We start from the raw sequence: 14,176 nt of genomic DNA, 5'->3' as shown, positions 1-14,176 counted from the left end.
TTTGTGAGAATCCAATCAGGCATTTTTCTTACAGCTCCGACTATCATTGAGACAGAGAGGACACTGAAGACAGGATTTTTCTTTCATTTGGGGTGTTTATTGACCCCTTCCAAAGGGCACTGTTACATTAGTTATCCTTCTGCTGCTGTGAAGAAAAAAAGTGCCATGATCAAAATAATTTTAGGAAGAGAGGGTTGATTTGAATTTAGGGCTCCAAAGGGATAGAGCCGGTCTCGGCAGGGGGTCATGGCAAGAGGCAGAGAAAGCAGCAGTTGGCTGATCACATTTTCATCTACAAACAGGAAGCAAAATCAGAAAACAGGCAGTGGGACAAGCCCATTGTTTGAGTCTGTTTTCTGCTGCTTTGATAAACACCCAGACCGAAAGCAACCTGGAGAGGAACTGTTTGTTTGGCCTGCATGTCCAAATCACAGTTCATCATTCAGTGAAGCCATGGCAGAAACTCAAGCAAGGCAGGAACTGAAACAGAGACCTCAGAGAAATGCTGTGTACTGGCTTGCCCCCCATGACTCCCTGTGCTTGCTTTTTCACACAAGCTAGGTTCGTGTGCCTAGAGGTGGCACTGCCCACAATGGGCTGGGCTCTCCACAGTAATCATTAATCAAGACAATGTTCCCCAGATATGCCCACAGATCAATCTGTTGGAATCATTTTCTCAATTGAGATAACTTTACCCAGGTGTCCTCTGTTAAACACACAGGAAACCTAACCAACAGAACCACAAGCTCTCCAAGTCCTCTCCCAGTAATTCATGGAAGGCTGTCCCTACAGAAGGGTCTGAAACCTGGTAAGGGCCACCAACTGGGACCAAGTTTTAAATACATGAGCTTTTGGGAGACATTTATCATTCAAACCAAGACAAATGGCATTCTCTTGTCTTGCCAAGAGGCCTTTTCAGCAATCCTTTGGGCAAGTTATATCTCAGTCAGCTAAATCTATTGAAAAAAATGTTGAATTTACACTAATGTAAACAAATGAAGTATTTTCTTTAAGCAGCTTATAATGGATAATTCCAAATATCTCCAAAGGTACCCCCAATGCTAAGGCCCACCCCTAATAACACCAAGCTTCACACATGTCTGGATTTACATTGTGACCACACATTATGTGTGGTCACACATTGGCTAGTGTGACCTCCATCAATACTGTTTGAAATCATCATACCAACTCATCTGTTGGCATGTGAGTATACACTTCTGAAAATAAAGATTCTTTTGAAAAAAAAATCATACACCAATAGCATTATCATATGTAAAAGCAGAATTAACAATTAGTAATATCTTTCTAAAACTCAAAGGACAGTCACTGTAAAAAATTAACCACCACTGGGCCTGGCGGTAGTGGTACATGCCTTTAATCCCCCTACTTGGGAGGCAGAGGCAGGAGGATTTCAGTGAGTTCGAGGCCAGCCTGGTCTACAAAGCAAGTTCCAGGACAGCCAGAGCTGTTATACAGAGAAACTCTGTCTCAAAAACAAAGGGCATAAAATAAAAAAAAAAGAATAAACCACCATATCTTCATTTTGTTATCTATATAGATCAACCTATATGGTATAGATTATAGATTAACATCAGGCCATGACCTACACAATTTGTAATCTGCTCTAACTAATTGGCTTTTCATATTTTACTGTGTAAACTTTGAACATTCCCTGCTGTGATGATTTCTGAGGGAATAAAAGTGTAACAAAAAAGCTATCTTATCATCAGTGGTTATAATAACCCTCAATGTCCCAAGTACTTATGACATAATTTAACTTAGAAGCAAACTGTATTACCATTATGATTACTAACCACTAGATGCCACAGTTGCTTCACGCACATGAAATCAATTCAGTCGATCTGTTAAGGAAAAATACCCTAACATCAGAAAATGGCTCAGTAGAATCCCAAACCAAAGTGCCAGTACCAGCTTCTGCTGGCTTAGACCCTCAGAAGTATGTGGTGAACTGTTTAAGTATTTACCGTTAGCATAGTGAGCAGAACTAGGGACTCTTCCCCAAACTCATTTCTACTAGCTAGTGCTAACTCTTTAGGAATACTCATATACTCAAAGGAGTGCCTTTGGAGCAAGCATACCTTTGCACACACCTGGTCACCAGTGGTTGATGGTGCTGTCAAACAACCCTACGCTTCCATCATGAATAAAACCTGCACCCTGAATCCAGATGATAATATATCTCAATAACTTTATCTCTGGGAATTGTGTGAGAACCAATCTGTATGTTACCACAGTTACATACGGTCACCTCTGAAATCCTGAAAAGATTTAGGGACGTCAGAGAATCAATTTTGTGATTTATTTTGTAAAATTATTATGGTGTTAGGACATTTTTGGTCTTACTGTCTTTCTCGAAATTGGCCACCATGCTGCTCTGTGGAGATTTTTACCTGGTGGTTTGCTAGTTTACATACTGAGACGTTCTTTTCAGGTAAGACTAGCAAAAGTGCTGGGGACCTTCAGTCCGAGACACCGCTCCTCCCTGTTACATTTGAGTATTTTTTCCTTTAGTGCAGGAAATATGCTGTTCTGCTTTATATTTTATTCCCTACACATAACATACCTACCTCTTTTTTTTTTTTTTTTTTCTTTTCCAGATAGGGTTTTTCTGTGTAACAGTCCTAGCTGTCCTGGAACTCGCTCTTGTGGACCAGGCTGACCTCGAACTCACAGGAATTCACCTGCCTCTGCCTCCCAAGTGCTGGGATTAAAGGCGTATGCCACCACGGCCCGGCCATAACCTTCCTCTTGATTTTGGGTGATAGTTTCCGGATAAATATGCTCCTAATACCTCTTGCCCAGGTAGCTTTTTGTTCTTATTTTTTTTTTGATTATATATTGCTTGTTTTTAATTTTAAAATTCCCCCAAATTATTTATCCTAAAATGTATGTATTTTCAAGATTAAAATAAAGTATGAAAAAAATGTTTCACTGGCTTTGGGCAATACAAACAAGTAACTATAGCATTCTCAATAAGCATAACACTTAATTTAGATTAATAAAAATACTTTCAGGCTATCACAATGACTCAGCGGGAAAAGGTACCTGCAGTCAAATGGCTTGAATTCACTCCCCCAAACCTACTGTTTCGTGTCCTCCCATCCCTACATATACACCACGGCACAAGATCCTCCCCATGAATAAATAAAATATAATTTAAAATATTCAAGGCATATTTTTTTTCCTCACAGCTTCTCCTTCAAAATGAGAAAGAAATGCAGGCACTGGGGGTGAAGAAAAAAAGGTATTTTAATTTTCTAATTTGCTAAAAAGTATTTATTTTTAATTTTTGTAGGGCTTGTAATTGATCTCATGGTCTCATACTGGTGAGGTTAGTTATGGTCTCGAGCACTGCGAGCTGCTGGGAGTAAAGCTTTAAATACCTTTACAATATGTCTCCCTGTCTCTAGATTTTTCTCCCCATAGGCATATATGTATGTGTATATATATATATATTTTGTTCTTGTAAAATACAAATAACAACCATAAGATTACTTTACATACCATATTTATTGTCACCAAGAATACATTCAGAGATTTAAAAATAGTTATTAGACACTAAATATACACTTCCCACTGTGAGCCACTAGTTAAAAGTGTCTATTAAACACCAAAACAGTGGCTAAAATGGTTTTTATATGCCATAATGGCCTTGAAAAAGCAGTGTCACTAAAAGAAATATAAAACATCTCACTAATAATTTTGTATTGATAATATAGCATAATGACATTTGGGGTATGTTAATTTGAAAGCATGGAAAATAATCATACTAGTTTATTTTTAAATGTGACTGTTAAACCTTTTAATCACATATCTTACATTTGGAGTTCATACTAGTTTTTTTGTACCTTTCTGTTTTTTTTTTTTTTTAAAGTAGGGCAGCAGTGAACTTCCCATTTCTGAACTCCACCAGTTTTTGGTGATCCTCAGTATGCAGTGCCTGTTCCAAAGGCTTGGTGGTGGTGGTGGTCTTTCTGCTCAGAAGTTTTTCCAAAATTGTGAGAAAATGTTTTTAATGTTTGGTATATTTTAAGTTACATTTTATTTATTCACAAGGGTGGTGGTTCCTGGGTCATGGTGTATTTGGAGAAGTGGGAGGACAGGAAGAAGCAGGCACTGGGTGTGAATGAAAGCCATTTGGCTGCAACCAACCCCATGGTTAGTTCCATTACTTTTGCCTATCTTTGATAGAATTATCAGAAAGAATCTGGCGCAACAACTTTAAATTGTCCCATTACCACACGTATCACCAGCATTGGTCTCTAATTTTGAAGACACGAGTAGATGAGCCAACATGTTTATTTATTTATGTATCTCTTATCTAGCACCTTGAATCCTCCCTTGGAATATAAGTGTCATGAAGCAGAGGCCTTGTCTGCTTATTTCTGTTTCTTAATAACAGAATCAGGTTTAGAAGAGATACTAAGTACTTGTTAAATAAATGAAAAAATGATAAGGAGGTTCAGGGGCAAAAGCTGCCAAACCTGATGACCTGAGATTGTTCTCCTGAGACCCGTATGTTTGAAGAAACACACACACACACACACACACACACACACACTACTTGAAAGTAAATATAAAAAGGAGGTGATATCTAAAACTTTGAAGAGATCAGATGGGGGAAGCACTAACATGTCGTGGGTCTGCAGTGACCCACAGGCTGTACTAAACACATCCAGTGTGCTGAGAAATTCTCACAGGGATGTGATGTTCAAGTGAGAAATCTAAAACTTGGAGGATTTAAACCAGGTTCCCCAAATCACTCAGACCACTGCTTCAAAGCCTTCATTTCTATGACAAAAAAAGCTTCTGTGTCTTCCTGACTCCCAAACTGATGCACTAATGTACTAGGATACTCTCCGAGGACTGCACCTCTCCCTCCTGTGACTTACCAACACTCTGATGCTTTGCAATGCGTGCTATGTTCAACACAGAGTCCACCCTGAGCTCAGTGAACACTACCTCAGCGATTATCTACCTGGAGTCTCCCAGTCCAAAGTTGTAGTGCCTCATACATGCTCGTTAAGCAAACTAATAAATGGAATTAACTTTCTTCTCAATCATTCTAAACAGGTACTGAGTGGGTTATTTGTATCCAATGAGAATTAATGGCCTTGTAGGCCAACTCATGAACAGTACCCACTAGACTGAAGAGCCACCGAGAGCTCTAAGGGAGTGTTTGCTGACCCTCAGCCACTTACCACACATAACTGGGAAACTCTTTGAAAATGTATTGCCCATCATGACAGTAGCTGACCACATGGGGATGTTTAAATCAGAATGAACATCAAGTTATATAAAACTAAAAATAAATTCCCTCAGTCACAGTAGCCGTATTTCAAGTGCCCCCAAATTTCATGTGGTCAGTGGCTACCATGAAAGAATGGTAAAGAAAATTCATCGTGGTCAAAGTTCCACGAGATAACACTTGCATGAAATTTTAAAAAAAATTGGTGAAGAAATACTGTTAATCAGGATAGTCTTTTTTGCTTGGCTGGGTTTGTTCCCTAGCTGAAATTCGACATTCATTCCCATGAGTCGCAGGGCAAGGCTCAGATGTGGAAAGGAGAGGCGACTCATTGTCAAACAGAAGCAACCTTTAGTCGGCCGGGCTCATGGACAGCCAGTGACTGGCGTGGAAAGAACCCTCCTGCAATGATTCCAGGCAGGCTGGCTGTTCCAGAGAGGCTGCCAGCATAGTGCTCGACAGGGCCATTATGCCTAATGCCACTCAATACCATCCGTCCCCTTTGAGGTTGATCTGGAAAGCAGAACAGTGAAATCTGAAGAGATGCAAAGGGTTTGGGATGTCAGACACACCAGACTGTAGATGGTTAGACACAACGAATATGTTCAGAGAACAATTTTGAAAAGTCTCCTTCAAAATATTATCTTCAGATAAATTCGTCTCAATATTAGAGTGATTTTCGCCAATACCATTTAACCATTTTGAGATCCCTTGCAGAGAGATGAACTGTCTCTTGTCAGTATCTCAGAGTAGGCAAGAACAAAAATTACACCTTTTTTATTTTGTGATTAAGTTGGACGGGATGATCTCCTTGGTTTGCGTCTTTGGGGCTTTCTAATGAGTTCGCATTTTGTAATCATTTGCCGGTCCTATTTAGTCTTTCTTCCCAGACAGAAAATGATTCATGCTTATTTCCCCAAAAGAGACTACCAGGAGGAGGGGACAATTAGGCAGCCCCACATTTCCCAAGTCAACAGGTGGAGGACAGTCTTCACAAGTTCCTTGAGGATTGAATATTCTCCCCTCATAGCCCCCATTCACCTTCATCTCTCCTGGCCTTCGGAGCGTATATTTCCAATCTCAGATTTTGTTTCAGGAGACACCGAGTGCTGCTGATGTTCTGACCAGGGGGAGGGAGGGAGAAAGAAGCAGGTAGGGCTGCTGGGCTTGGGGCTGACCGTTGCTTTCCTGGCAGTGAGTGGAGAGAGAGGGCGCGGCACAGTGGCAACCTAAGTGTAGCCACTCAAAACCAAAACCGCCAAAGTGGCTCCGAGGACCCCGGGCGGGGCACAGTGGAAGAGGGTCATGCCAGGACGCCACGGACCGTGGATTGTGAGAGGGGAGCCCACCCACGGCAGCGGGTTCTTCCTGGGGGCTCGGGAATTCTAGCTCCTAGTATAAACCCAGCCGGGCAGAGGCATCAGGAGGAGCACAACTGAGACCCGGGAAGCCGGGTCAGGAGGGTGGGGCGGGGCGGGGGCGGGACGGGACCCAGAGCTGGAGCCAAAGGAGGGGAGATCAGGGGACCGCCGCGCTGGAAGCCGGAGGTGGCCGTACAGGCGTCGTTTCCTTCCGGAGAGGAGGCTGGCCAGTCGAGCTAGGAGCTGGTTGGGGGGCGTCCAAGGGCGGGTGACGGGGAAATACCACGACCCGCACTTCCCCACGCCTGGCAGCCGCGGCGCGGGTGGCTCCTCCTTCGGGCCGGTCCCGAGCCGGGCGGCGGGTGGGAGGGAGGCGGGGAGCGAGGGCGGAGGCTGCGGGAGGAGGAGGGACCAGGCGCGCCTGTGACAGGGTGGCAGCCGAGAAGCGGACGCGTTGCCGCCGCCGCTCCTCCTCCTGCAGCTCCTCTCGCGGCCGCCGCCGCCACCTCCGCCGCTGCCGAAGTTTCACTCCCGATCCTCGGCGGGAGCCCCGGCGCGGAGCTGAGCTGTCGCCTCGCCTGGAGCTGCAGCGCACGGCCGGCAGCTCGGCGTGGGGATAACCAGCTCTTGTTGGCGCCCAGACGGCGTGCCACGGTCCGGGCTGGGGTCTCTGAGACCCAGCTGGGGCGGCAGCCAGTCTAGGGGACCCGCGGCATCGCCTACACCGCCCAATTTGCATCCGAGCCCCAGGTTGCCGCGATGGCGGTGCGCTCCCGCCGCCCGTGGGTGAGCGTGGCGCTGGGGCTGGTCCTGGGCTTCACTGCTGCGTCCTGGCTCATCGCCCCCCGGGTAGCCGAGCTGAGTGAGAAGAGGCGACGTGGTTCCAGCCTCTGCTCCTTCTATGGCCGCTTGGCCACCGGGCCCCGAATGGGCGCGCAGCAGCCGCTCCCCCTACCCCAGTCCCGGCCGAGGCTAGAGCAGTCGCCGCCCCCTGCCAGCCAGGAGCTCCCGGGGCCACAACGGCCGGAGGCGGCGCCCGGAGGTCCCAGTTTTCGGAGCAGCCCCTGGCAGCAGCCAGCTCCGCTGCCGCAGAGGAGGCGAGGACATAAGCCCGAAGGTGCGACGGCGCTTCCCGGCGCTCCAGCTGCCAAAGGGGAACCTGAAGAGGAGGACGGGGGCGCGGCTAGCCCTCGGAAGGGTGGCCGGCCCGGGAGCAGCCACAACGGCAGCGGGGACGGGGGCGCCGCTGCCCCGAGCTCTGGACCCGGAGACTTCCTCTACGTGGGTGTGATGACCGCGCAGAAGTACCTGGGCAGCCGCGCGCTGGCCGCGCAGAGGACCTGGGCGCGCTTCATCCCTGGCCGCGTGGAGTTCTTTTCCAGTCAGCAGCCTCCCGGTGCTGCACTTGGCCAGCCCCCTCCACCTTTGCCTGTCATCGCTCTGCCGGGGGTCGACGATTCCTACCCTCCCCAGAAAAAGTCCTTCATGATGATCAAGTACATGCACGACCACTACCTGGACAAGTATGAGTGGTTCATGCGCGCCGACGACGATGTCTACATCAAAGGTGACCTCCCAGTGTTAGCTGTGCCCCCTGCCCACCTCCGGATTCCTTTCGTTGTTGCCATCCCCAGCCCCTCCACTGCCTCTCTGCCAGCACCTGCTTTGGCTTTCTGCAGCCCCTGGCCCGCTATCCCCACCCCTCGCATCCACCCACCATTCTTAGCCTGCTCCTCCTCTTCTGCAGTCTGGACCCTCCTGATACCTGCTCAGCTTTATTCACTTTCCTCGCTCTTGTAGTTGTTCCTTCCGCTCGGCGCAGGTCCCTACTGGAAAGGCCAAGAAAGGGACCTTAGAGCTAACCCAAAAGCCATTCCCACCCCTCCCCCAAGTAGGTGATAGTTTCCCAGATCTGTCCAGAGGGGTGTGTCCTGGCTAGAGGAAAGCAAGATGCAGGATGCTGGCTAGAGCAGGGCTGGGGATTGCACGTTGCTGCTTTGCTCCCCTGCTCCTTTGTTTCAGCTTGGTCTAGAGCAGTTTGCGAACCCCTGGGGTTGAGGCTAGTCATCTTTTACTGTCCCAGACCCGTGTTTGAACATTCTGTTGCCTTTAGAAACTTGCCCCCACACTGAAACTGACGTTGGATACACCCACCAGCCCAGCGTGCTAGCTGTTCCTCATTCTCTGCCATACTTTAATAAAACCCAGAGACGATGGCTGGGGCTCCCCAAAGGTCAGGTGGAGAAAGAAGGTTGAAAGAGCTTTAGATTTACAGAGACCGCCAATAGCTGCAAGCTGCATCAAGCGCACTAACGGCAGATCCTTTGCAGTTCATCTTGGTGGTTACAGCATGTGCCAGAACCTAGAACTACCCAGAACAGCATCACACAGTCACAGCATAAGGAAACTTTGTCAGGGAAGGGGTCGTTTATTTACAGATTGTCAGTGGTTCTGGACAGAGAATTTCTAAACTCAGTGGCTCAAACTTCCTTAGACCACGGGACTAAGGCTTTCTGGTTCAGACCATGGAAATGGTGGGGAAAGATTACAAAGAAAGAAATGGTCTTTCTGTGCTTTCTAACTTGTTCCGTGGAGGGCAGTCCCTCCTCAGTATGTTCTGGCTTCCTGTAAGTCTATGACTGTCATGATCAAGGTTAATACTTTTCACCAAATGTTAGGACAAGCAGACCCAAAGGTCTTCTTTGGGACAAGGAGTTGACCTTAACAGCTGTTGTTCTAAGTTTTGAATTGGAAGGAGCAGAATCACTGTGGTGACGCCGTTTGAAATGAGAGGTTTTGATAATTAATGACAAACAAAACTATTATGATTGCATTTCTGTAATGTGGTATTTATGGTTGATTCAGAGAAAAGTACCACTTTCAAAAAGTATTAACACTTCAGCTAATTTTTTCTTTCTGTTCCTTGCCTTGTGGTACTTGGACTTTAGGATAATTATACTTAGGATAATGATCTATTATGCATCCTGGCAACGGGGGGGGGGGCACTTTACAGTGTACAACTGATAGCATCTACTTTTGTTATTTAATTCTCAAATCTTCGAAATATCATACTGTGTTTCCCTTAAAAATAAAAAGCATTTTGTATTAATAACTCAGTCATAGTTAAAAGAAATGCTTGTTGGGGGCTAGAGGGTGTGACAAGATAGTGGCCATCAAAAATGAGCGTACCAAGACTGTTCACGAATGTGAAGTGGTTGACTATTTATTCTGATATATTGCTATATAGAACATCAAATGCTTTGACGTCTTAAATATACAGAGTTTTATTTATTTATTTATTTATTTATTTATTTATTTATTTATTTTGGTTTTTCGAGACAGGGTTTCTCTGTGGCTTTGGAGCCTGTCCTGGAACTAGCTCTGTAGACCAGGTTGGTCTCGAACTCACAGAGATCCGCCTGCCTCTGCCTCCCGAGTGCTGGGATTAAAGGCGTGCGCCACCACCGCCCGGCTCAGAGTTTTATTTTTAAATCCTTTATTTTGATCAACTTACCACCCACAAGTCAATTTATCACATTATTTTTATTGTAATGGTTAGGGCCTTTTCACTCTGAAGTAATGCTTTGCCAAGTTCAGTGTCAACATGAAGTTTTATTTAAATGTCCCCTTAAAAAATGTAGGTTGCATGTGACTGAAATTTAACTAATAAGAAACACCTAACCAAGTCAATTTTCATAAAAGAATATAGTTGGATATTGGAGCTATGAAGGTCGCTAAGCTGGCGAAGTGTTTGCCTTGCCTGCTTCAGAACCAGAGTTGCAGCCCCCCAAACCAGGTAAAAAGAAAAAGCTAGAAACAGTTGAATACTCTCTGGGCCTCTCTGGCCTGCCAAGTTAGTCTACTCGGTGAACTTCATGCAAGTTCAAAAGACAGTCTCCAAAAACCAGGTGCCTGGAACCAGAGGGAGAACACCTAAGATTGAACTCTGACCTCCACATGCAGACATGTGATGTTGTGTCCTACCTATGAGGATATAGACACAAATATACATACAAAGAAGCATAATTTACTCTCTGTCAAAATGCCTGCATTTAATATTGGGTTATATTTCCGGGAATGTCTGTCACCTCATATATAGTAACAGTCTTTGTTCCCTTATCTTTATCTCACTTCGGATTCAAGTTTGATGATTGTTAGATTTGTTAAAATTGTATTTAGAGTAGAGAAATAATCATAAGCTTGTGTTTTGCAAATTAAAGGAGGGGGAACTGTTTCTTCTTCCTGGCGGCGAAAGGTGGACACGGAGGTTAAGAGTGATGGTGGAAGGTTCTCTCACTCCAATGAACACAGTAATTGCCTGTGAAATGAGGGAAGGAGGTGACTCTCTGTTTTCTCTTTGTAGGTGATAAATTAGAAGAATTCCTTAGGTCCCTAAATAGCAGCAAGCCTCTCTACCTGGGACAGACTGGCCTGGGGAATACGGAGGAACTTGGAAAGCTGGGACTGGAACCCGGGGAGAACTTCTGCATGGGAGGACCGGGAATGATCTTCAGCCGCGAAGTCCTCAGGAGGATGGTTCCTCACATTGGCGAATGCCTCCGAGAAATGTACACCACTCACGAGGATGTGGAAGTGGGTCGCTGTGTTCGCCGCTTCGGTGGGACTCAGTGTGTCTGGTCTTATGAGGTAAGCCTTGAAGTGTGACAGATACTTTTGTATTACAGGGACACGCCTCTTCACGTCCTGGACTAGAGTCATATCTCTACTTTTATTTGCTTAAAATTCATGGTAGCTGCCTTTATAGATTTGGGAATGATTGTGGGACACACCTTTCTTGTTGGACTCAGAGCCTCTCTGAGGTTTCGTTGTTAGCCTGAATCTTAACTTTGAGCAGAGTTTTGGTTACATCTCCATCAGATGTAATTTTCCTGCCCCTCTGTATTTACTTTTGATGGTGTTTACTTGCAAGTGTATTCATTTGATGTCTCTAACAAGAAGACTAGTTTGAGTCTTGTCAACTATGTTTTTTGTTTTTCTTCTTTATTTACACTATAACAGCCCTTTACTTACACATGGCTAAAATCTGATTTCCTTGGGAATGTTCAAGTGGGGATTGAACACTTAATGGGAGGTCAGCAATATGTCATTCATGGTAGGTTCATTTCCAACTCTTTAAACCCTCTATTGTATAGTGTGTGAGCAATCTGGGGAAACAGCTGAGGGTATCCACTTGTTCTCTAGACTTTATGTCTGTTTCGGTGGCAATTTATCAATAGCCAGAATTATTTTTATAATCAGACATGTGGGCTGTGATGAGATAGTCGCCATTAGTCTTGTGAACTTTTTCCCTTTAGAATTTGACTTTGAAATCAAACGAATTGTCCTTTAAAGTGGATTTCCTGGAAGATAATCTTAGTAACAATTGATTTGATGTTTAAATAATAAATTGCAATTTTAATGTAGTTTTGTTTTCAGATATTTGGAGTGTATGCTTCTTTTACCTACCCAGTGGACACTATTTAAAACTTCATTTTAATGTCATTGTTTATCTTCAGGAATTTTAGAAGTTTAGTGTGGAGGGCATATTTTATGAAAACATGTAAAATGATTGTACATCAAAGTTCCATGGTTCCTTTCTTCTTTTCTTTCAGGAATGTAATATCACTTTAGTTTATTTAGTCCTTTAAACAAAATGTTTTGTGATACAATTCAATGAGGCATTTTGAATAATTATTATACACAAGGACACTTTCTGGTAATTGTGCATTTGGAGCATGTATTAGGCAAATTTAGATGATGGTATAAGTAGTTCCTTTAACAATAAAATAGCAACTTTTGTTCTATAAACCCATCCTTCAGCTTTGGTAATCCATTCCTGTGATTTCAACACTTACATATCTGAAGAGGAAGGGCTGTGAATCTGAGCTTAGCCTTAGATGTGTAGTCAGATTGTCTTCAAACCAAAACAAGCGTACTTAGAAGAAGACGACACCAAAGCGTCAGAGCTTTTCTCACTAAAGGTAATGTCACTGACCGAAAGAAAAAAGACTTCTCTCTGGTGTAAAATCGTCTGCAAAAGGCAACAAATGCTTAACGTATAAAATACATTCGGTTTGTCTTATGGGAAAATACGCTGCAGCCGTTTAGAATGTGTGTAAACAAAAAGGGGAAATATGTGGGTTTTTTTTTTTGTTGTTGTTGTTTTTGCTAATTTATTGTTTAAGTTAAACAGAAAGTTTTAGCAAACTATCTATTATTATCTTCCACGTTTTTATTGATTCTGCTAGGAATGTCCTGTCTTTTCTTAGTGCTTTATCTGTCCGTGTCCCATAACAAGAGAAACGTGCTCAAGTGATGTGCAGGTTCTCTTCCAGGCAGGGCTTTGGCGAAATTTCTAGTAACTTTTGCAATATGTTTTAATTTGGAACGACACTTGACCATCACTGAATCTCCTTTAGCAGATCATTTCAACATTTTGTTCTAGTGTTGGAAAAAAGTCTCCCGAATGAAATACTGAACAGCCCCAAGGCCTTCCTACAGTATTTAGCCTGTGGCAGGTTATTTTCACATGCCTCTTGTCGTGGTCTCAGAGCTGTACACTGTGCCTAGTGGCACCAAATGAGGAGCTATGTATTGTAACACGGATTCATAAACTTTCCTCAAGTATTGATCATTCGTGATGTTGATTCATCTGTGTAAAATGAGTCAAACGAAAATTTAAAACTTTTACTTACCGAGTCCATGCTTTAATGATTTTTTGATAAAACATTGGAAAACTGATTTCTGTTTTGTTTTAGAAATTATAAAGAATCCAATTGTAGTAAACTGACCGTGAAACTCAGAGTGCTTCTAAATTGCATTATAATGTAACCAAATTAAAGGAGAATGTGTGGAATACATTATTTAAATATGCATTAGTCAAGAATTCTACACAGGTTAGAGTATACCAACTTAAAGAAAAATTACTCAACTAATTCATAGATTAATTTCTAGGGCACTGTTCCATTTTCTGAGTTTTTTTTTTTTTTTTTTTTTGGTTTCTCGAGACAGGGTTTCTCTGTAGCTTTGGTGCCTGTCCCGGAACTAGCTCTTGTAGACCAGGCTGGCCTCGAACTCCCAGAGATCCGCCTGCCTCTGCCTCCTGAGTGCTGGGATTAAAGGCATGTGCCACCACCGCCTGGATCTTCTGAGTTTTTCATAAAGTCTCAACAGGCAAGGAAGTTCGTGATGTTCCATTTGGCCTTCACTTCCACAAACATGTGGGGACTCTTCTCCTTCTCTCTCCCTTTTTGTTCCAGAAAAACAAAATAAAACAAAAAACAACAACAACGAGAAACCCCACAACTTTGCTCTCAGAAAATGAAAACTTAAATTTACACAGAGGCTTCTAGGCGAATGTTACAGCAATTACTTGTAATAACCCCAAACTGCAAGCAAGCCGAGCGGTCTTCAGTAGCTCAGTCTGCTTAGTTTTCAGGAACTGATCTCTTAAGACACCTGAAAACTCCTCTTGTTGATTATGAGAACTTTGAGACACTAATGTATAACTTCAGTACCTAATAATCAGATTCTGGTACCCGGGGCA

At 43.9% G+C, this 14,176-nt stretch overlaps 1 protein-coding gene across 1 annotated transcript in view; it reads left to right on the top strand.

The window, feature by feature from the left end:
- Positions 1-7,104: 7,104 nt before the first annotated feature.
- The window catches only part of Chsy3 (chondroitin sulfate synthase 3), a 212,929-nt gene continuing 205,857 nt past the window's right edge, over positions 7,105-14,176 (top strand). Inside the window, exons 1-2 of the mRNA XM_057789287.1 lie at positions 7,105-8,197; positions 10,994-11,277. Coding sequence (XP_057645270.1) covers positions 7,390-8,197; positions 10,994-11,277 — 1,092 coding nt within the window. The 5' untranslated portion in view covers positions 7,105-7,389. The remainder of the gene's footprint in view (positions 8,198-10,993; positions 11,278-14,176) is intronic.

The sequence above is a fragment of the Chionomys nivalis genome, chromosome 14 (genome assembly GCF_950005125.1).
Source record: "Chionomys nivalis chromosome 14, mChiNiv1.1, whole genome shotgun sequence".
NCBI classification, from domain to species: domain Eukaryota; kingdom Metazoa; phylum Chordata; class Mammalia; order Rodentia; family Cricetidae; genus Chionomys; species Chionomys nivalis.
This window is presented reverse-complemented; position numbering and strand designations above follow the sequence as displayed.